Source organism: Taurulus bubalis (assembly GCF_910589615.1).
Source record: "Taurulus bubalis genome assembly, chromosome: 15".
In the NCBI taxonomy this organism is placed as follows: domain Eukaryota; kingdom Metazoa; phylum Chordata; class Actinopteri; order Perciformes; family Cottidae; genus Taurulus; species Taurulus bubalis.
The window spans coordinates 8805985-8829668 of record NC_136603.1 but is presented as its reverse complement, the minus strand read 5'-3'; the positions used below and the strand labels follow the sequence as shown (position 1 = coordinate 8829668).

General features: G+C 39.7%; 1 protein-coding gene across 2 annotated transcripts; it reads left to right on the top strand.

The window, feature by feature from the left end:
* Nucleotides 1-274: 274 nt before the first annotated feature.
* On the top strand, nucleotides 275-23113 carry LOC306748120 (LIM and senescent cell antigen-like-containing domain protein 1; the record flags this gene model as incomplete). Of its 2 annotated transcripts, XM_079231247.1 has the most annotated exons (11): nucleotides 275-375; nucleotides 12569-12728; nucleotides 14689-14755; nucleotides 14894-15014; nucleotides 15846-15995; nucleotides 16584-16734; nucleotides 18364-18456; nucleotides 18975-19023; nucleotides 19191-19266; nucleotides 20169-20357; nucleotides 21406-21515. In XM_079231247.1, 10 exons carry the CDS (start codon nucleotides 275-277, stop codon nucleotides 20311-20313), a joined length of 1113 nt encoding a protein of 370 aa, XP_079087373.1. In that variant the 3' UTR covers nucleotides 20314-20357; nucleotides 21406-21515. The 2 variants fall into 2 exon arrangements, with proteins under 2 accessions (XP_079087373.1, XP_079087372.1); XM_079231246.1 differs by lacking the exons at nucleotides 275-375; nucleotides 20169-20357 and adding an exon at nucleotides 8691-8740 and having other exon boundaries at nucleotides 21406-23113.
* Between the last annotated feature and the right edge of the window lie 571 nt (nucleotides 23114-23684).

Below are 23684 nucleotides of genomic sequence, written 5' to 3'. Positions count from 1 at the left end.
ACTCTTCCTCCTTTTCTCTCTACCTGCTGCTGGAAGGGGAGGAGGAGGAGCCAGCCAGATTTGATAGGTGTGCAGGCTGTAAAACCACACCCCTGCATACATGTCCTTCCTCAAGGGTGTGAGCCCCAGAGGTGTGTTTTAGAGAGACAGAACAAGCCTTCATCTTTTTGTTTGGATCACATACTCTCTGCAGAGTCTTACCGTGGCCGAGTGTCTGTTAGCAGACGAGTGGTAGGAAGGAAGGAAGGAAGTGTGGGAGAGAGGCGAAGGGGAGATGAACTCTTTAAGGCTCAAAGAGTTGTCAAACTCAGACTTGTACAGGCGAAGACAGGAAAGACCAGACAGCTATGGAAGTCTGGCCGGGGACAGCCTCAGGTGAGTCTACCGCTCTGAAGTCAAACTATTGATTAGACTGTATTTAAGCCATGTTGATTCAACTCTGTGATGACAGCTATTTGTGCTGATGTCTTACTCGCATAACATTTTGTGTTGATTCACTGATATTCTGCACACTTCTGGGTTGTGAGTCCTTCTCTATTTGTACCAGCAGTCTACACTTTTGAGCTAAAAGTGTTGCACAAAATCAGCACATATAAATAGTGGTAATGGGTCCATGTAAAAATGATATGGTGCAATAAGGACCTACTTAAGAATGATGAAATGAACAATAACCATACCAGGCTTGTACAACTTAGAATGTCCACCGACCGCATTGGATTTTGTTTGTAGCTAATATTTAGAATCATTCTCCATTTCTAAGGTCCTTCTTTTTATGGATAAGTAATTTGTTTTATCGTAATAGGTTTTTCTATTCAAGTTTTTGGTGAACTATCTGAAGTGGGCTTAGTCTTGTTCAATAAATGCTGACCTTTTTAACATGGTATGTGTGTCCCGTGGTCTTTTAGGTTGGTTGTGTTATCATTAGCCGGCGTTGATCGATACTGTCTTGCATTGTGTAATGAATCAGAGAGGGTTTGTTTGTGTTGCGAGAGAAACAGTATCGTTACCAAAGAATCTTAGAAGAAAACTCCTATTCTGTGTGTCGGGTATTGACAAGGAAGGATAAGGGAAGTGAGGTTGAGTATTTGATCAGCAAATACTGCAGCTGATGGCTGAATTCCTCCGAGTTGTGTGACCATCAGCGATAGACCAAGTACAACATGTGCAGTCTTTTGCAATATTGATTTCACAATACAATAGAAACCATTTTGGATGATCTTTTTGTATGTCTTTCACAACCACCTCTCTGTCTCTCTCATCGTCTCTCGTCACTTTATTTGTGTGTGTGTGTGTGTGTGTGTGTGTGTGTGTGTGTGTGTGTGTGTCTGTGTCTGTGTGTCTGTGTGAGATCCTGAAGTGATTAGAGGAATGTAGTAATGTGAGGAATGTGGAGAAAGAGGGAGCTCTCTCTTCAGAAGTGTCCCCCCAGTCAAACCACAAACACTTCATTTCTTGCCCTGAAGCCTCCCTCCTTCTCATGCAACGCAAATCTAAGTTGGTGCCGGATCGGTTCTTTTATATTATTTTCACAGTGCAAAGTATATCCCAGGCAAAAATATTTGCACTATGTATCATTTAATGAAAGTAAAACTTTGGAGAGGAATTACATTCCTGGGTCACTGTGTTAAGCAAGCAAAGCAAGTTTGTGAAATGTATCGTCAGAAAGGTATTATTTGAGAAGCTTTTATGTATCCAACCCAGCATTTCAAACTTTTTTCAGTAAGTTGCATCATTGAATGAGTTCGAGCCGATACTAAGCATGCGAGAGAGGCACGGAACAGTAAAAAGAGAGTAAGAGAGTCAGACAAAGGGAACCCTGTCAGTGGTGATATAGGTACATAGTACCGATTCGTCTTGTAGATACTTATTAGTTTTGACCAAAATGTGCTTGTAGCAAAACAATAACCCCATTCTGTTATGTGGAACTTTTAACAGATTTAAACATGATGACAGTCCTAAATATGTATTTTTTGCACAAAAAAATGTTGCCATCTAAACCACTGCATCACCCATGGTGTTAAGCACGTTTTAATGAATGTGAAAGCATTATTTAATCAGCAACATTGAAGCGTTACTTTAGGGGTTTTAAATGAGCCAGTAAAATGGTAAAATGGGGTCAAAGCAGTAAAGGGGCCACTTTTGTAAAATAGAAGTACTGAAAAACAAATTGTTCTGTGCTTTGCATTATTGAGAAAGTACGTGTTATGTTAATCTCCAGGCTGGATTTGTTGCAGGCTGTGTTGTAGATTTAAGTGGAAATGAACCTTGAAAGTGTAGGTCAGGTTGGGCGTCAGGAACAAGAAGTACAAAACAAAGGAAATGGTAGCCCTGAATCATGTTTGCACAGTCACAAAATCAGTGGTGTGTGTGTGTGTGTGTGTGTGTGTGTGTGTGTGTGTGTGTGTGTGTGTGTGTGTGTGTGTGTGTGTGTGTGTGTGTGTGTGTGTGTGTACGCATTTGTTAGTGTGTAAACTCTCTATGCCGTGCCAAAGGAAAAATGGTTTTGCCAAGCGGCCCTCATCTGTGTTTCCATGGTTGCTGTTGACACTGTGTGTCAGGGGGTGGTTGTGGGTGTGTGTGAGTAGGGTAGGGTGTATTTGATTTGTTTCTTTGGCCTGAATCTACATCTGCTCATCTTACACCTGCTGAGAGTCAAGGTTGTCGCTTTGGTATGGAATCTTTCACATGAAGACACACAGATCCATTCAGCCACCCGGAAGACAGAAATATTCTGTAATATATACACTTATATTACATATTGACTTGATACTGATTTAAATCACTGTATCGGGTATCTGTGACAATAGGCCGATCTGGTATAATATACAGTACTATTATTTAAATTAATTCCACTTCAGTAAATCTATATGTATATATTTATTGGCTGACCTTACTAGATAAACAGTCAAAATCAATACAAGGAAAATATATTATGAGTTGAGGTTTAAATGGGAAGCAACAAGAATGCAATGACAAGCTAACCAAACAAACGGCACACCAACTGAAAAAACAAATACTTCCAGGATCAAGCGGATCAAGCGGTGATGTAGTCTACAAGGCGTGCATTGGGTGTTCTGAAGTTAGTGGTTTTGGATTGTGCTTCACATGGTCAGGGGAGGTTTTTCAAATGGCGAATGTGATGGACAAATGCTTGACATGGTGTTGTTGGCTTAAATATAGGCTGTTGAGAATCACTGCATTAGATCCGAAATCCCTCTCTGTTAAAGGCTTTACCTCCATAATATAATAGCTACAGAGGTCAGTTCATTCGAACACTATATCTTCCACGTGACCTGACCAGTGACCTCTAATGACCCTATTAGGAAGTCTCAGAATCCTAGCCTGCAGGGGGAACACACTTGAGACACTTCGTCAATTCCTGCCATTTGCTGTAGCCATTTTTAAGTTCAGGTTGATATTCAACACTTGCATTCTCTTACTCTTTCTCTCTCTCTTTCTCGTTATCCCTCTCTCTCTTTCTCTCTCTCCCTCTCTTTCTTGTTATCCCTCTCTCTATTTCTCGTTATCCCTATCTCTCTCTCTCTCTCTCTCCCCTTCTCTCTCGAATTCTAATACTAGACTTAATAGTGTCACAATACATTGTTTGTATTGACATATTTATTTTTCGCCCTTTTCTAATCGGGTGTGACAAAGTTTGGTATATTTAGCACACAAAAGAAAGAGACCTTACCTTGCTGGACAGCTGTTTTCTGGGGATATCACTAGGTCACAATCCCACGGAAATCCAAAGCTTAAAGTAATGCGTTTGTGTCCGTAGTGTCATGTGAGGAGCTACTGGCAGGTACGAACACGGTTGAGGTTTGTATGACGACACAGAGCGGCGACTATTCCTTAAAAAAAACATGACATCTCCTAAAGATTTACCGTAGATGCTAAAATGGCATCAATTAAATCAGAACTGGAGAGTATTTCATCATTGAACGTGGCAGATTAATGGTATGCAGCTATTTTTTTATATTATTTACCAAAATGTGTGCATGACAAAAAGCTTTATGAATACATAATTTAAAAATTGTTTACGGGGCTGACACAAGTGTCTATGTTGCAAACCCTACACTCTTCCTGCTGCAGTTTGCATGTTCTCTTTGTTTTTCCATGAAGTTTGTAAAGGGCAGTGGACCGGAAGGTAGCCCAGGGTCTGTGGTTCCCTATTTGTCAATCTACTGTCGACTGAGGTTGTGAAACAGCAGCTGACCTTCCATCTATGCTATTCAGTTCCACCGGCACGGCACATTCACCCTGTGGTGGTAATAAGAGTATTATATTGAAACATTTACACTGAAGAGAGATCAACACAAACAGCCCTCCTGGTTAAAGTGCAAGACAGTAATAACTATGTACAGTTATGCCAAGTTTAAATGAATTGTGTGTCAAATTAATCAACACCTCCTCAAGTTACAGGGCGAAAGTAAAAATGGACAAAGACATGTTATTGGTTTTGTGAGAGAAAGCAAGGATGCTTCCCTAACTGGGCTTTATCTTTTTCAGTGTAATGGCTCGAGTTCAAAGAGAGTTCTGTTTCCATTGAAAAAGACCTTAGAAAACCTGAAGTAGCAGTTTTGTTCAAGTTAAACAGAAAACTACGATCTACTTAATAAAGTATCTATCTCTCTCTCTCTCTCTCTCTCTTTCTCTCTCTCTCTCTCTCTCTCTCGACAGGTGATCCGATCTACCTTTCATACAAGGCACGTTCAATATCAACAAACTTTAAATAAACAAAGAAATAAATAAGGTGTGTGAGATATTCATTCAGGTTTTAGGAGCAGTGTCCTAGTCAGGATGTGTGGACATACTATGCAGCAGGATAAAAAGACACATTCTGAATTTCTAGAGCGACTCAAATATATTGAGGTTGGGGGACAATTTCAATGTTTCAGCTTAAATTTTGGACCATTAATAACTGTAGATAGAGCCCGAGAAGCTTAGGACAAAATATTACAACCTTCATCTGAACATTTGATTCTTCTGGAAATGTTTGCCCTGTAAAAACATATTCTGTAGATCAAAAGAGACGATTTAGAAAACGTAAAAAAAAAAAAATCAAAACGTATAAATATCAGTTCCAAAAAAAAAAACGTGAGCATTGCATCGATAATTTACAGCGACCTCGCTCTCTTCCCCGTGCCGTATACGTGGGCTCGTCTAAATGCTCGCCATGTTGTTTTTATGTGGCTTATGAAGGGCAGCGTCAAAATGCTGCTGGGCCGAAAGAGTGATGGCAGAAAGAAAAAGTAACGTTAACGGGAAGCAGAGACAAGGATCAAAGCATGCTGAAGAATCAATTGTCAGAAATCATTTTTTTTCTTTGTATCCTCTTTATTTTTGTGTCGTTGTTCTACCACCTTTACCACTCCATTACCCTTTCGCTTTCTCCTTTCCGGTCTCTTTTTCATTTGAGTTGATATCTTTATCCTCACGCTTCCTTAGCCAATATATATATATATATATATATATATATATATATATATATATATATATATATATATATATATATATATATATATATATATATATATATATATATATGTGTATGTGTATGTGTGTGTGTATAGTGAACAGTTTACAGTAATGTTATGACACGGATTCTCAGAGGCCTCACATGGAATTGTTCAGACCACATATATATATGTATGTATGTATGTATGTATGTATGTATATATATATATGTGTATATGTATATATATATATATATATATATATATATATATATATATATATATATATATATATATATATGTGTGTGTGTGTGTGTGTGTGTGTGTGTATGTATGTATGTGTGTATATATATGTGTGTGTGTGTATATATATATATATATATATATATGTTGTGATATTCTTATTTCATATATGTTGTATTCTTAAAGCAATATTCCACTCCTTTATTTGACCATGGTTGGTAGTTGGCACTGTGGTCTGAACAATTCCATGTGAGGCCTCTGAGAATCCGTGTCATAACATTACTGTAAACTGTTCACTGTCACAGTGGCATTCACTGATTTTACTGCAGATGCAACGGCATGTTTTGTTTTCTTGGCTATTGTGGCAACTTTAATTTATTACTGTGTCTCTGCTCTTTATTTAAATGTGTGTATTAGTAAGTGGAAAATTGATGTCTCATCACTTGTCAGTCATGGTAGTTGGAAGTTGGTTATAAAGCCATTTTTACCTTCAATCTGATGATTTTGACTTTCAATGTGTTGTTCTATAATGTATATTTTAATATATAAATTATGTTCAATGCTAAAGTTTAATTTCGGCCAAATTTAAATGAGAAGAATTCTATGTTTCTCTGGACACCAGAAAACTGAATCATTCTCAAGCTCTTATTTTAGGGTGGATCACCTTGCAACATGGCAACGACTGTAATCTAGAGGAAAGCTGACGTGTGTTTCCAGTTAAGCCTCCACCGTCTGTCCATTGTACCCCAGTCACTCAACACTGGTTCCCAGTGGATGAAATTCCCAATAGAACCCAAACTAACAACGGGAGACATTTCTGCAGTCATTGTTCTGCTCTAGAAAGGCTCTTAATGCTTCATGGTGCCCGGTGAACTATTTGGCTCATTATGTCAATAATTAATTAATACTTTTAAGAACCTAGACAATCCTTTGATAGAGGCTGAATAGTAGAGTATAAAAAGTTAGTTTTTAGGAGCCATTTACAGTGTTAAGCAATACTTTTAATATGCGACACAACTACTACTTGTGTTTAAGTTGAAAATAATACAAAACATGCTAATATGATGCATTTAGTAAAGATGATGCATTGACGACACAAATTAAATCACCCCCAACTGCATTTTAATTAAATTAATTAAGAGAATGTATGACTTTAGATTGATGCAGTTTGGCAGCCCCTTTCAGAGAAGGTATAGCTGGCCCCTACGAGGTATAAAACACTCTCTTGCAAACACAAACACAAACCGCAGCTGCCAGCACCTAGTTTGGAGTTGAGGCTCTACTAGGTGTCTATTTGTAGAATTATGGAGTCATGCAGAAGAGAGTTATACTGACGGACTCAGAGGCACGTTTCAGATAGTCACACACACACACACACACACACAGGTCTAGAAAATTGTGTTTTGGACTTTTTATAGACTTATATATTTATTTTTCGTCCCTTAGTTTTTTGCAGGATTAACACAGCAGCAACTCTCCAGTGGAGCCTCAAACATGTTTGTCTCACTGAATTGATATCCGGATCTGGCACAATGTTGTTTTGATGGTTTGGGAAGTGGTCATTCATTTGAGATGCCAGTTGAGTTTAACCACATAAAGAGCTCCCCTTTACCCAGAGGAGACACCGATTAGTCGGTTTAAACTTTAAACCGACTAATCGGTGTTTATTCCTTTAAACTTTAAAGGAATGCCAATAGACCAATGTGGGCTTTCTGAGGATGATTAACATAATTTATAATTGTAGCTTTAGATAGCTTCAGATAGTTGTTTCAAACATTTTTGTTGACTCACTTGGAAAAGACACAGACCTTGTTTCCATAGTTTTTATCCTGTTAAGGAAAATAAGTAGTCCATAAATAATCACATGGCTAACCAGTGCGAGGGGGGCTATGCAGATTGCAAATGCAATTGAAATCCGTAGTGTAAGACTTCTGCATTCAATCACTTCAGATTCCGGCCCAAAATAGTCTAGCATTGATCTGTTACACTATAAATATTTAATTCAACAAACTGCATTGCATCGTATCAGGATGGTGACACTGATTTATCGACATCTGGCTCCACTTTTAGCCCCTGTATGTTGTGTGCTGCCGCTTCATTTCTAGCTTTAGTGTGTTTACACAATGACTTAAACAAACACTAATCTGTTCTGTTCCTGTCGTATTGATATCAAACTACTTAGATATCAGCTCAGCTTTCTTGTGCAGCATTCCTACTTTGCGCAATACTTGGAGTTGGAGCCACGTTGTTATATCTCCCAAAAAGCTGAGAGTTCCAGCTGTTACACAAACTCTCACAGATTGATGTCATATCAACAGAGTGTGTGTGTGTGAGTGTGAGTGAGAGATGGCACAGTGACAGCGTCAGGGTGGGCTCTTCAGTTTTAGTAACCTGCCCAAGAATAGACAGCGAGTGGGACAGGAGGGGTGACTGGAGAGAGAGAGAGAGAGAGAGAGAGAGAGAGAGAGAGAGAGAGAGAGAGAGAGAGAGAGAGAGAGAGAGAGAGAGAGAGAGAGAGAGAGAGAGAGAGAGAGAGAGAGAGAGAGAGAGAGAGAGAGAGAGAGAGAGAGAGAGAGAGAGAGAGAGAGAGAGAGAGAGAGAGAGAGAGAGAGAGAGAGAGAGAGAGCCCAGCGCAGTCTGATCAGTGTTTCGTTGTCCTTCTTGCAATGTGGATTACAGCTCCCACTGCTTACTCGATAACGTTTCCCATTACTGGAAGTGGAAACTTACATTGAACAAAGCACAGAGGATTCCTATTGGAGTATTTTGTTTTTTTTGACAGCAGTGACATATACAATACAGGTGTGAGGGGGACTTCATCTTAATTTTGGACTGATGGAGATGAACGGTCGCGTCCTGCCGCCATCAATACCTGAAGATGGAGAAGCCCCGGATCCTGTTCGTCAAGGGGAGAGGAACGGTTTCCACCAGAGGTTTCAGGGCGGTGACGGGGGAGAGGCTGAGGTCCCGGTCTCTAAGTCCCAGCGACGAAAGAGTGATGTCAAAGTCTATAAGGAGTTTTGTGATTTTTATGCTCGCTTGTAAGTGCACAGTTTAGAAGACAGGGGTTAAAGAGCTGTAGTTAGTTGTCAACAAGAATACTACTGTAGTTTCCCCAAATTACAATACATTAATTACTTTTATGTACAGTATGATGTGTTTCAGCAGAAACGGAGTTAGAAATGGGGTTTACATAATAGTGGTCAGGCTTTTTCCTTCTCAGGGACACATTTCGTCAAACGTCATTATTAAATGTAGTAACTGTCGTATCAGAACAGGAGTTCTTGCTTGATTCCCTGGCTAGCTATTGGGGGATGATGTCACGGATTAAGAATTATACATTTTGGTAACTGACATGCCAGTTAATTTAAGAGAGTGTGTGTGTGTGTGTGTGTGTGTGTGTGTGTGTGTGTGTGTGTGTGTGTGTGTGTGTGTGTGTGTGTGTGTGTGGTGTGGCGCAAGTATTTCGGTCTGCTCGTACGCTGACATGGTGTTACTGTGTGTGCACTGAGCTTACTGTGGTGTTATAGAATGTGGAGAATTCTGATATTCTAGTAGCCGGGCGTACCAGCCAGTTTTATTTAGTTAATATGGGTGCCATGTTTGTGCAGGAATAGCTCTGAGCGCAACAGGAGTGAGCACACAGGAAGGGCTATTTTTGTGCCAGGTTGTTATGCAAAGTAGAATTTGCAAAACTGGCATTGCAAGTATGTGTTCATGAGGAGCAGGAAGGCTAAATATACGTCGCATATTTCTGACTGATCTGGCCTCTTTGTAGGCTGTAGGAAAACGTGGACGTGGGGTCACCCACAGGTTTGTGAAAAGACATTTTGAAGTTTTCTATCTTCCTGGTGGAGAAGGTAAAAATCAAATTTGGGCTAAAGGTGTTTGAGCTCAGGTGGGACACGCAGTCATCTGATGAGATGATGAACTGAGAGTCTTGTTAGTCGTGGAGACATTAAAGTCCTTTACGTGGGTATTTAAATACAAAATCTTGCTTCCAAGTGGTATTAAATCAACAGCTTTTTTTATAGCCTGTTGACCACAGACAGTGTTTAAACAAAATGTGTAAGAAATGTAAATATGCAATAAAAATAGTACACAGTAAGAACCTTCAACGGGAAAGGCATCGACTGAGCTTTGAATATTCAGACACCTGTGAGCAATATCTGGGTTTCAGTGTTCCATAATATTGTCAGAAGAGATGAAAATAATGATGGATCATCTTGCTGCCTATATAGTCCTATAGTGTTCGCAGATGTTTACAGAGCGCTGGGAACAGAGGAGATGCAAAAGACAGGAAACTGAAGACACATGGAGACCAGAGGAGGGAGAAAGGGACAGAAGGTATTCATAACAGGAGAGATAGTCTGCATCCTGACAACCAGCCTCCGTTTATACTCACAGGTCAGCATGGCGGGGTTTACAAGGTGGAAGAAGAGTTTTTGAAGACAACTGCTCCCAACCTACTTGTGTCTGTCTGTCAGTGCTTCGCAGTATTTTGGCTTGACCACATTACACTATTGGCAGTTGGTAGAAAGCTTTAGAGGGATCATGTCTGTCTTGCAACACTAATAACACCCTCAAGGTACATCATTAACCCTGATAATTGGCAATTGCACTGAGTTTAAATGAAGAAAAAAATGTTTTATTTCAGTCCTACAACTGGCTTGTTTCTCACTCCTGCAGGGTGCTAGAAGCAGATAGGAGAGTGGGAAATGCCAAAGAGATGTGTCACTTCCTTCCAAAAATCCTTTGGATAGGGGAGAGCTGTCTGCATGGGTGATATCGGACCAGCCAAGGTTTATAGAACAACATGTATTTGATAAGTTTAAGGTGTAGACCCAGATGGAAGCTGTGCGTATTCCTCCATCTGACTTGCAGCAGTTTAAAGTGAAGCTCAAAACATAAAGAGTGATGAGGAGTGTGTCTGGGAGTTTGGGGAATTTTGTTAATTCCCAAATGGATCTAACTAAGTTAATATGAACAAATGGCCTTACTCCATAAAAATTTGACTCGGTCTTTTGTGTGCGTACGTGTGCGTGTACACGTACGTGCGTGCGTGCGTGCGTGCGTGTGTGTGTGTGTGTGTGTGTGTGTGTGTGTGTGTGTGTGTGTGTGTGTGTGTGTGTGTGTGCGCGTGTGTGTGCGTGTGTGTGCGTGCGTGTTGCCTGGATGCACTTTGGTATTCTGACCTTTTAAACAAAGCAGACACCAAGATGAACCCACCATTCTCTCTTCTTTTTTCTTTTCCTCGTTTAGCACCTCTTTCTGCCACATATACTTCTAGTTTACTTCAGGTATAAATCAGTGTTGTCATTGTGTACTTTTGCTGTTAATTAATTAGTATGTTTTTGCAAATTTTGCTGCCTATGAGTTTGATCACATTGTTTTCTACTTTCAATAGGATCATCATGGATTCAGTGCACGGTTCAGCCTGAGCATATTTACGTAATAGATGATGGGTTGGGCGATGTGACAATATTCATTAGATTATAGATGATTATCCAATTGTAAGATTATTTACAAGGTCAGGTCATTCAGATACTGGACCAAACAGCCATGACTAAAAGATGTTTTATGAAGCCATGTAGCAGGTTTTGGGGTGTGACCACATTTGTGTCAGGTTCTGGCACCAGTGCCTCCATTGGAAAAGATTCTGAGCCTGGGCCCCGGCACACACCCCGCTGATATATTGCTGTCGTGTTTTGCAGAGAAGCAGTAAAGCAATTATTTTTGTTTAATGAACGGCAGAATTGGCTTCATTTGTCACACCAGGTTTGTTCTTACGACAGTTATTGGACTATGTCTGTCTTGGTTCTTGGCAGTTTGTGACATGATATTGACCCATATCGATGCATGCACACACTATATTGCTGTATTCAACTATGAGAGACAAAAGCAAAAAAAGGGCCAAGGGTGGCCAGCAACATTGTTGCATTGACTCTCCGTTGAAATGTTGCTCAAGTGCTCTTTGACATAGTTATGTAGTTAAATAGCTACTATGAATTGCTTTTTTTAATTTTATGGAACGTAACAGGTTGAAAACAAGATATCAAATTGCAGTTGTATAAACTGTAACTTCAGCTTGACTCTCAAAAGACAACATGTAGGTTTCCCACCTCAATGATCCCCACACCCTGATATGCGGAGCCAAAATAAACCTCGAACCAAGAATTTGCACGGGCTGATAACATCTTGCATCACATTTTCCCTTCTCTCTTCTCCTTTCTCCTTGTGTTAAGTACATCGTCCAGCTGTTCATGCCAGAAGAAACTTTGATAGATGTTCAATTATTGGTATTTGATGAGTCCTGGCATGACCCTGGCCTATGCTTTAGAATTATATTAATTTAATTAAATATAGATACACTAGGTTCGACATTTTCAAACATATACTGTCATATATGTCAGACATATGTCAAAACATAGTATATTACAGAACTATAACAGAATACCATCTTATTAACAAACAACTGTTTTAAGTTTCTTTGTTTAAGACTTTTAAGGTTGAACTGAAGGTTCCCAAGTTGCTGAAGAAATGTAGCAACTAAAAAAAGCATACCAGTAACGTCAACCAAACTAACATAAAATATAATTAGTGTTGAATATAAGGTATATAATAAACTGTGAATATAGCCTTTGTTATGATATATCAGCAGTCATATATAATTATTCTTTCAAACCTGCGTCCAGTAACTGTATTTTAATGCTCGATTGTATTTGTTGCAGTGTGATTAATTTATTTCTAGAGCCTAGATATTGCATTCCCTGCTCCTAATTATTATATGTGCTATTTGTAACGCTGATGAGTGTTTTGACTATGTAAGTGTATTCTGATCCGGATTATGTTTTTGTTGTTCTCCTCAGCAACATGGCCAATGCTCTGGCCAATGCCATGTGTGAGCGCTGCAAGAGCGGCTTCGCCCCGGCTGAGAAGATCGTGAACAGCAACGGGGAGCTTTACCACGAGCAGTGCTTTGTGTGCGCCCAGTGTTTCCAACAGTTCCCAGAGGGACTCTTCTATGAGGTAACGCTTTGTCCTGACAAAAAGATGCAGAATGCTTTAACCGCTTTAATTACACCTTGAGGGCAATGGATTGGACTCTTTTGAGCCATTCTGAATCAATGCTAAAACGATTCAGATTGGTCTAGACATGCCTAAATATTAACAATTAACATTAAAGCATGTGTAGACAGATCAATAGGTTAGGGAGATGTTTGGATGTTTTGCCTGTACACCAGTGGTGCTCAAACCTCTTTTGTCACGCCCCACTTTGGAGGACGAAAAATGTTCATGTCCCAACAAAATTGTAACAAAATGGTCCATGCTGAAATTTTTTGCAAGATTTTTGAGCCCCAAATTGCTCCTCGGGTGCTTCACAGCAGCCCACTGCTACTTTATTACTAAGGATGAGTAAAATGCAGAGAATAATTTCCCCACTGTGGGATTAATAAAGGATTAAAACAAATACCTCCCCACAGTTTGAGAACCACTGCTGTACACAGACATTGCCATGAAAAGTTATATTATATATACATGTTATCATGGTTCCACTCAGTGGCCTTGATGAGTCAACGAACTGGCTTTCTCTTTTCCAGACAGCTAGATCACTGTTTATTGCACGGCTGATGTTGGTGCACATTCCTTAGACAAAGAATTTAAACACACGGCCCTGTTGAGGTAAATAAAGATGGGTGAGCGCAACCCAAATGTGGCATTGAATTATTTAAAGCCCATTCAGGTAAGTTGTTTGTTTACCAGCCTTGACACAAGGCCTGATGATTCTCCGGCGGGCCCCAGAGAACCTGATGCTTCTCTGTTCAGTGATTGTATGTCACTAATGCACCGATCAATACGAGCATCAAAGCTAAAGCATTCACATTAACCTCTGGGTCCCTGTGAATAACTGAACCCGCTGGTATACGTTTTGCCACATTCTCTGTAATGAACAGTGCCAATGTATGAGGAAAGCTTTAAAGTAGGACCATACTGATTATGGCTTTGTATATTTAAAGTGGAAAGAACATAAAAGCCATACAAAGAAGTATTTATATACATTTTAACTATTTAGAAATTCTGAAAATTTTGTTTTTGGTTTCCTCTGCATGGATTTTATGAAGTAATGCTTTGGTACAGCTAATGTGCTATAGTGTGGTACCGACAGCTGTTTGGAATACTAGTGTTTATCCAGTACAGTACATAGCCATGCTTGAGTATTATCACGTGCAAACTTGTGACTTGGGCCATGTGATTTAGATATTCAAGCCCACATCTGCATTTCGTGCTGCACATTCACAAAGACCGACAGATGGAATAAAGAACAGTAATGCCACACGCGTGTCATCCATCTTCATCGTCAAGTTTGACTCTTTTGATAGATAACAAATACATATTGTTGTTTTTTTGAGCTGCAGAAATTAGTCCTAAAACCCCGGTTTGAGTTAGCATGTTTGCACTCCTGGCTCTCTTGTCTCCATGTGAATATGTATTTTTTAAATGGGTTGTGGGTTGGATGCCTGAAATATGCTCTGTGGGAAACACAATTTTTAGCAATTTTTACGTTTTGTTCCACAACATAAAATGTGTCGGTAAATATCCCACGCAAATTATGAAGCTGTTACTTCTCTTAAAAAAGGGAAGAAAATTGACAACTGCACATTATGTCAATAAATCATAAAGGTGGTGTCCACTGGCTGGAAAAAAATGTGCAAGAATTATAAATGTTTGTTTGCAGCAGAGCTTATTTTGTGCAATAATCATAAATCCAATAGAAAAATCCCATTGCCTTTATGTCGAGTGAACCAGGGTGATGCTGACGAAAGTACGTCATGCCTGCAGTACTGAGTAAGAATAGATTTGTATGTATGGCGGTCTGGAAATATATTTTTAAGGATTATACTGTTAATATTATTGCCATTATGTTGTGTTAATGTAAAGCTGTGGGCTTTATTTAACTGTGTCCTAATTGTTTGAAACTTTTTCACAGTTTGAAGGCAGGAAATACTGTGAACATGACTTCCAGATGCTGTTCGCTCCCTGCTGCCACCAGTGTGGTAAGTACAGGAACTGCAGTAACAGAGAATAAACACCATCCTAAATGTTCAGGGTCATACGGATATGCAGCTTTGAGTTCATGCCCTTTGAACAATATCCATGAACGAGTTCTCCATAATCTTCTTTCCTTCCCTAAGGTGAGTTCATCATTGGCCGCGTGATCAAGGCAATGAACAACAGCTGGCATCCCGACTGTTTCTGCTGTGATATCTGCCAGGCTGTACTCGCTGATGTTGGATTTGTTAAGAATGCTGGAAGGTCAGTTCCTCTACAACCAGTTGCCCTCATTCCACCAGTGATAAATTGTTTAACCATATCAGATTATGTCTACTGCAAGGCAGGATGATGTTTTCTATGATGCTTTTTTATCTTCTCTACAGCTATGTCAAGAATTCTCAGGACCTTGTCCTCGTTGACCTCGTTTTAATCGTTCTTTTAAAAGTGTTAGCTGAGGTGAAAGACTGTAGATGAAGCTTTGAATGTCTGTCGTCATATTTTCACCCTAAAAAAAGTAGAAAGCATGAAGATTTTGTGTTATTGTAGTTATATATATATATATATATATATATATATATATATATATATATATATATATATATATATATATATATATATATATATATATATATATATATATATATATATATACATACAGCATATGTAGTTTATGGTGCCTGCCTCTCTTTGTGAGCGATAAGCGGGAGAGCAAACCCAGTTTTTTGATCACATCAATCTTTTTTTCAATTTAATATGACGCTCTGGAGTTGTAGGAAATGTTTGGACGTGTCGGAAACTATCCTACCCAGCCACCACTGGAATTTTATTTTACAAATGGTATAATACTAATGATATTAGTGCGGCCTAATTTTCATCTGCAACTGTGCAGAAATACTGTGTTCAAGCAGAAAAATTAAAACAAATAAAGAGCTGATCAGTTTCATATGTTTAGAATTTAGTCATCAACGTTGTGAATGAAGCTTGACTTTACCAATCTATCTCAGCAGATCAGTTTAGTGTCTTATCAAGTATCACTCCATCTGTCTCTTTTTGTTAATTTCTCCTCTCATCTGTTCCTCTCCCTCCCATCAGGCACCTGTGTCGTCCATGTCACAACAGAGAGAAAGCTCGAGGCCTCGGCAAGTACATCTGTCAGAAGTGCCACGCCATTATTGAGGAGCAGCCTCTTCTGTTCAAGAATGACCCGTACCACCCGGATCACTTCAACTGCAACAACTGCGGGTAAACACGCGCACACATAAACCTCTTCCAGCTGTGTCAGTCTCACAAATCATTCAGAGCATGAAGTTGGAGGACATTAGACTAGAGTAGAGGGTGGATGCAAGCTAAGTCAGGCTGTGAGTCGTCCTGAAAACGCCTCAGATTTATAGATAGAGGTCGTTTAATCGTTTTTTTACGATGCTGCCAGGTTTAACGACACTTTGATACTAGGATCCAGTTTATCAAATATATTAAGATAAGATATACAAATTTGCTGCAATTCTAATTCGCTAATGAAATATTATGATCATCAAACTTAAGAGATCCAACAAAATATGTCAGAGGTGCATTGTTTACGCAGACTAGAAAAACATATTAAAACACATGAGGCACATTCAATCTGCCACAACATGAAGGGCCAAATACTGCTCTCTTGTGGACAAACTATGTAATTGCAATCCAATATGTGTGCGTCAAGCCCATGCTGTGATCAGACTCAGTCCAAGTCCCTCATGACATATGTGACATAGTCTTTAATCGCCTTATGATTACAACCTATAATTGCAACCCTCAGAGATCGTGTGGTGTTGTTTACCCTTTTCTCTGCAGTAAGGAGCTGACGGCGGATGCCAGGGAGCTGAAGGGGGAGCTCTACTGTCTGCCCTGCCATGACAAGATGGGTGTCCCCATCTGCGGGGCCTGTAGGAGACCCATCGAGGGCCGCGTGGTTAATGCCATGGGCAAACAGTGGCATGTGGAGGTATGCACTTTTTAAAACAACCACGGTTACCTGAAGCTTAGGAGACTACTTGAGTATCTTTGCTGGATTTACACATTTTTAATGAGTTTATTTGTTTGGTATTGTCCGCCAGGTCCCAGATTTGTGTAAAATGTAAATGATATAGTTTCAATGTTCTATTTGAAATGATTATTACTCTGTTTTCTATATATACAGAACCGAACAGAAGTCTCTGAGGTTTACAATGTTTACAATCATTATTTTATGGATTTCCTGCTAAATGCAATTTACTTGCGTATATTTGAGAAACCGGGAGTACCTTTTTCATTAAGTTCTGTTCTCTCTTGTTCTTTTTTTATTAATTTAGTTCAAATGAGTTCACTTTAATATGTGCCAATTGTATGACATTTTCCCAGTTTTATCTCCACAGTTATGTTCATTGTGCTCCATCTCCGAGCTCTATACGTTATTCCTCCATCACCTGTCTCTTTGTTATATTCTCTCTGGCGTCATTCCACCCCCTGTCTTCATATTTTCTTCTGTCTCTTCACATTTTATGCTCATTTTCCTGTCTTTCCCTGCTCCACATAAAGCATCATGTGTGCACTGTGTGTGAGCGCCCATTTCAGGGCCACCCGTTTTTTGAGCGAGGTGGTCGAGCCTATTGTGAGAGACACTTTGACATGGTGAGGGGAATAAGTATTGGCCTTGATATTGATTGATGCAGAGTGTCCTACTTTTCCCTGCATGGCTCCAATCTCCCAGCCTCCATACAAGGATTACACTAATAGTCTGTCCAACACTTTGGTCAAAAGCATGATCTACAGGCCAGATTGATATCAACTTGTATATTCTCAACCGAGTTACCTCAAATAAGTTCCAATCTCACCTTTTATGTATATGGTTCGATGATGTGTTTCGTCATGTACTCATAAATCAGGGACATATTTGCTTGATGAGGGTCTCTGAAGAGTTTAACCCGTTAAGCCCTACGGTCTCCCAATCGGGGGACCCTTTTATGTCAGGAAAATCAAGAAAAAATCATGGTATAAATCCCTCCCTCGCAAAAAAACAAACATGTTAGGTATCAAGTTAAACATAAAAATCAGGGCTACAATAATATATAATCCCGATGTACAACCTCTAAACACAACTCAAACAATAAATAGGATTAGGGGTTAGGGTTATTAGGGTTAGGGCTTTAAGGGCTACTAGTTATCTAATGCTCTGTCAGAGGCTTTTCATACACTAGAATAATACAATTATAGTTAAAATCTGTTTTTTATTTCCAGTATATTAAAATCGACATATTCCTACGTAATCCTACTCTGCCATACTCATCCAAGATGTCCTCATACACGAACACATGAGGGCTCATTCAGTTGTTTGAGAGGACCTTATCATGAATAGTGAATATCCCCTTTAATTCTGTCATATCCAACCATTCAGCACCTTCTCAATCTCACTATTCTGTCCACCTTCTCGACTTTCTGTATTCTGCTCGGACACACTTGCAGGACATCTGGACTGAACTGATCTGGTTGTGGTCTGACCCGACAATGTCTCAACCAGACTGTAACGCGGTCTGAATGCGATAATGTTTTGACGGCCGTGCTAACACTGTGCGCTTGGCTTTGGGTTTGTTTGCAGCATTTTGTGTGTGCTAAGTGTGAGAAACCCTTCCTGGGACACCGTCACTACGAGCGCAAGGGCCTGGCCTACTGTGAGACACACTATAACCAGGTAACACTCAACCGTAGTGGGCATATCTACCTTGAACACACGAAAGAAGTTGAAACATGCTGTGCTATACGTTTTGCCTGTCAATCTTTGAGTTGCAGCTATGTTTTTGCAATTCAATTCGAGAAGGCATTTTTTTCAGGCCATAATATACTGCACATGAATGCGCCATTTTGATCAGCTTTACAGTTAATCTTCCCTTTTGAATTGCATAAACTGGCAGATCATTGAACAAAACAAATCTGATCTTTGAACTAGTTACAGTTGGTACCACTTTCTTGACTTAAGATTCTAAAGAAATTGCTTTGAACAAATCTGAACTAAGCTTGATCAGAAAGCATTTAGTCAATGTAACGACACCGCCTAGTGTTAATGTTTTTTTCCGCCACACAATACTACAAAATGCCCATATAGCCTGTGTTTGTGTGCATGTTATGTGAGCCATGATATAAAGACTTCCAGTGCTGCATTTGTGTCACTGTGTTGCTCACTCTCTGTTTCTCTTCCTTCGTCACACTCAGCTGTTTGGAGATGTTTGCTACCACTGCAACCGTGTTATTGAAGGAGATGGTAAGAAAACTTGCATTGATTGGAAAATACTCATTGTTTTATGGGTGGAGCGATCACTCATCGCGCTGCCCGGCTAACATCAGTGTTTCGGTACAGCACCTTTCACCTTGATGGTGAATTGGATCAGTGTCTCGTGTGACAGTGTTTTTTTTTCTTCTCTTTGTCAGTGGTGTCTGCCCTCAACAAGGCTTGGTGTGTCAACTGTTTTGCCTGCTCTACCTGCAACACCAAGCTCACCCTCAAGTAAGTGATGCACGAGTCTCAGTGACACGCTGTAACAGTGATAATGTCACTGCGGAGTGGGATCAATCCACACGTTTTAAGATAGATGTAACGACTCTGCGTTAACCCTGTGAGTTTCGGGCGGCACAAAGGCAACACACTGCGGATATGCGGTTAGTAAGAAGCTTCATTGTCTCTGATCAGCTGACTCGTGTGCGCTCTCGGCCTCGGCCCTGAGCGCGCCCGCCTGCTTGTCTTTGATCAGCTGTCTGGGGTTTCGGCTACGTCGCCTCGACTCACCGCCCTCCTCCCGTTTATCAGACGCTACTCCTTTTTAATGGGGAGACACACACACACACACACACACACACACACACAATTGCCCCCAGCTGCGGCTGATTACCTCATCACGGCACCTGTTCCCTTGAATCACACCCTCGCTCAATTCCCTCTGCAGCTGAGCACAACCCCGCCCTGTCGCCACAATAGATTATGTACCTATTTGGTGTTAGTTGAGCTCCCTGATTGGTCAAGCTCGCTCTTTGCTTGTTCTTTTTCTCTTTCACTGCCCTGCATCTGGGACTATTTACTGCTGTTAACTGTCTGTCTTTCAATCCTGTTCATTCCTGATTTTTTTTTTCTTCACCTTTCTCTTATAATCCTGTGTCTCTGTGGATTTATTTCTCCACCTCTCCTCCCTTTTCATCCTCCCTCTTCTTTGTCCTCTTGTGTGCTTCTCTTGCTCCACTTGTCCTTCCCCTAACCACTCCAACTTTCTTCCTTCTTCTCCTACCTCTCTTTTTTACCCTCTCATCCTTCTTCTTCCCTCTATTTTTGCCTCCTCAATGTCTTTCTCCTTCCTTCCTCTTCTCTTCCCCTTCTTTCAAACCCACGCTATCTCTCCCTCCTGCCTGCTCCATCAGAGATAAGTTTGTGGAGGTGGATCTGAAGCCGGTATGTAAGCACTGCTACGAACGCCTGCCTGACGACATGAAACGGCGGCTGGCCAAGCGCGAACATGACTCAAAAGAGAAGAAGAAGAAATTAATGATACCCATGTGTCTGTGATCCGCTCTTTCTCCTTTCTCTGCGCTTCAACAGTTCTTCCTTTGGTCAGTTTCCATCTTTCTTCCTGTTTCTATTATTTTGCCGTTTCATATTTCCAAAATGCTCCATGCCACATTTTTTTACTTGTACTTTGTTCATCTGGCTGTCAAGCCAAATGATGAACGCAGACATTTAGTAGGTGAATAAGCAGAGGCTGAATATGGATCGGCCAGAAGCACTAGTTAGGATTAAGGCCCGTATTCTGGTCACCTCTGCGATGCAAACGGGCAAATCCGATGAGTCACATAGTGAACGGAAATGCGTTGTTTCCTCGGTCTGTCTGGGTATAAAGGGGAACACTATAATCACTTCAGGCAGCTTTCTGGCCCCAGCTGTGGAAGTTGTTGGGTTTAACAGGTGCCCCGGTCCTGCCAGCGATTATCTGCTTTAGGAACAAATGTCGTCCAGGACAGCTGGGGGGGTTAAAGAGCTTGCCAGTGTTGGTGTAATTAAAGGGGAGCGCTGGATTTACTATACTATGTTATCATATGTGTATTATGTACTGTATGCTATTACAATTTTTTTTTTTTAAATATCACGGCTATTATCAATACCTATAAATAGTAACACTCTTATTACATGCAATCCATCTCTCTTCCCATTTTCCGTTTCTCTCTCTGCTGTCAATAATTGCTAAAAGATTGGAGAAAATAAATCTCATAAAAAAAATAAAGACAAAAAGCCAGTTATCAGGAACTACACAAAGAACAAAACCAAATGTCATTTAGAAAGTTTTGCCCCATATTTTTTAAGTAAGGCAAGGACGGAGGACAAAAAAATGATTCTGATCAGTTAGTGATGAAAATAAGAATACATACCTAAAGCTGCCAATCCACAATAATAACCTTTGGCTGCAGAGTTTTGCTCTTTTTTTTTTAAATGTATGTTCATGTCTTTGGTTTAGATATGAAATGCATGATGGTTACTGTTCAAGAGTGTATCTAGAAACCAGCAAGCTACTAAACCATGTTTTATACTGGTAGACATACATTGGCATTGAGATACTGGGAGTGATGAAATCTAACATCCAAACTGTAACTCTCTTTCCCACAGGAACAAGTTTGTGGAGTTTGACATGAAGCCGGTGTGTAAGAAGTGCTACGAGAAATTCCCCCTGGAGCTGAAGAAGAGGCTGAAGAAGCTGTCTGAAACTGTTGCCCGGAAGTAAACAGGAAAAGAGGGAGTAGATGAGATCCCCAAGTGACCATGCAAGTCACATTTCCAGAGTTGACAATCGTTTAAAGAAAGCATTTGTGTGTTTTACATAATTGGTATGTTAAATGTTAAAGATTGGTAATTTAGGCGGAAAATGGGACTTTTTGTATCTTCAGTTACAGAGGATCTTTTCATGATCTTGAAACTGGCCAACAGGCAGATTGTTGGTCAGTCAGCTGGTTTGAAATTAACCTGTTCAGTGCCTTTTGGGTCAAATACTGCACTGAATGTTTTTCACATGCTTGCCTTATATGCATTAAATGTAAACACAGAGGATGATGGTCCTGTATTTCAAAATGGGCCTTAAAAGAACATAGAAACATAAGAATGATAATGATAAAAAAAAATGTATAATCATCTGCTTGCCAACTTGTCTCATGATGCCTAGCAACGTGTCCTCTGTTTGAGTTATGTTGCTGTTACTCTTGTATAATAATGCAGTAAACCCAAAGAAAGTTCAGCAAAATACAGTTTTATTAAATATGGATTTAGGGCCTCTCATGTTTTCTGTTTTCCACTAACATGTATTATTTTATGGATTATTAATGTGTATTTTCTTTTATATTATTGCTAAATGTGTATGTGTGCGTGTGTGTGTGTGTTATCTATAAAGTAAAAAAAATGTGGGGGGCATTTATAGTTTGACATCATGCTGTATCCTCCTTAATGCAGTATGTTGGATTGTCTAATGTGCAAAGCATTTTATGTGTGAAACAATCTCTATATCAAGTGGTATTAACACAGAATTACCAGTTTATTCGGTTCACTTGTAGGATCAAATATAATCTAATACAACAGCCAAAATAAACCCCAAGTTTATACTGTTTAGTTTTTCTTTTATCTACTCTCATTTATAGTAATAAATACATGCTGGTGACTGGATATTTGAAAAAGCCCCTCTGACACACTGTCAACAAACACCGAACATAATAACCTTCACAGTAACAGGATTTATTGCAGGGCAACTGGTAGCCACACGTCTTGCAACATATGGCTCGTGGCATGTGCAGAGACTAGATGCGGTAGTAGGGTTGTATGTTGGAGAACATGTGTCTCTGCTGGTTGTAATCCAAAGAAAGTGTTCCTCTTAGAGGGGTGGACCGACTTCATCGGGGCTCAGACCCTCATAGGAAAGAAAGCCAACTGTTGCGAATGGGGAAAGAATAGTTTCACTCTAATAGTATTTTAATCATAGAATGCTTATATTTTACATAGTAGTTTAATAGGAAAACACATTCCACTATTTTATAGACTTTTCTTACTGTTTCACTGCCTGTGCCACATCATTTGTCGTGTTGAAGTAGAGCTCTCTTCTGAACTTCACATAAATTTGTCCGCTGGATAGTTTTATTTGATATCTTACTGCCTGCGCGACTGAGATAACTACACAGACAGACACTGCTCTTATATGGTATTTTATCATTGCTTGTGATATTTGTATGTAAACACACCAAAGTGCATGTTCTAGACTTTAATTGAAAGCTATTTTCAATATATCTAAGGTAATTCTGTCAGCTCATCTGAATAAACATGTGTGTCAATGATACCAATGTGCATGTGGTAATGTTTTTTTTATTTACAATTTCTCATTGCTCTGATTTATTTGTTATGCTAAATGTTGAAGCAGGTTTGGCTTGATTGTTCTCCATTGAAAGTAACATTTTTGGACTTACTTGAGCTATGACATATTTGATTGGATAAATTACATCTTGAGTAGGTGTTCTCTGACAACTTTACAAGTGCATACAACATGGATTTAGAGGTAATTATGGCTTCATGACACTCAACCCACTTTTAGTACTTGTAAAATACATATACTACTTCAACTGTCCCTAATAAAGCAATATGCATGGTCAAATAAAATAACTTTGTTTAAACCATTGCAATTATTACTGAATGTTTCCTTTTATTGACAATACATATCAATCTGTTCTTGCCAAATATATATTGTATTGGTGTTTGAGGATTGTTATATAGAATAATTTTGAATAATGACTATTTGAGACTATTTGAATAATACCTTTTACACAAATAATGCAAAGAGTATGTATCCAGACGAGACAGTTCACCTAAGTCAACCCACCTCTTCTTCAAAAGCGTGCGTTAGCGTGCGTCAA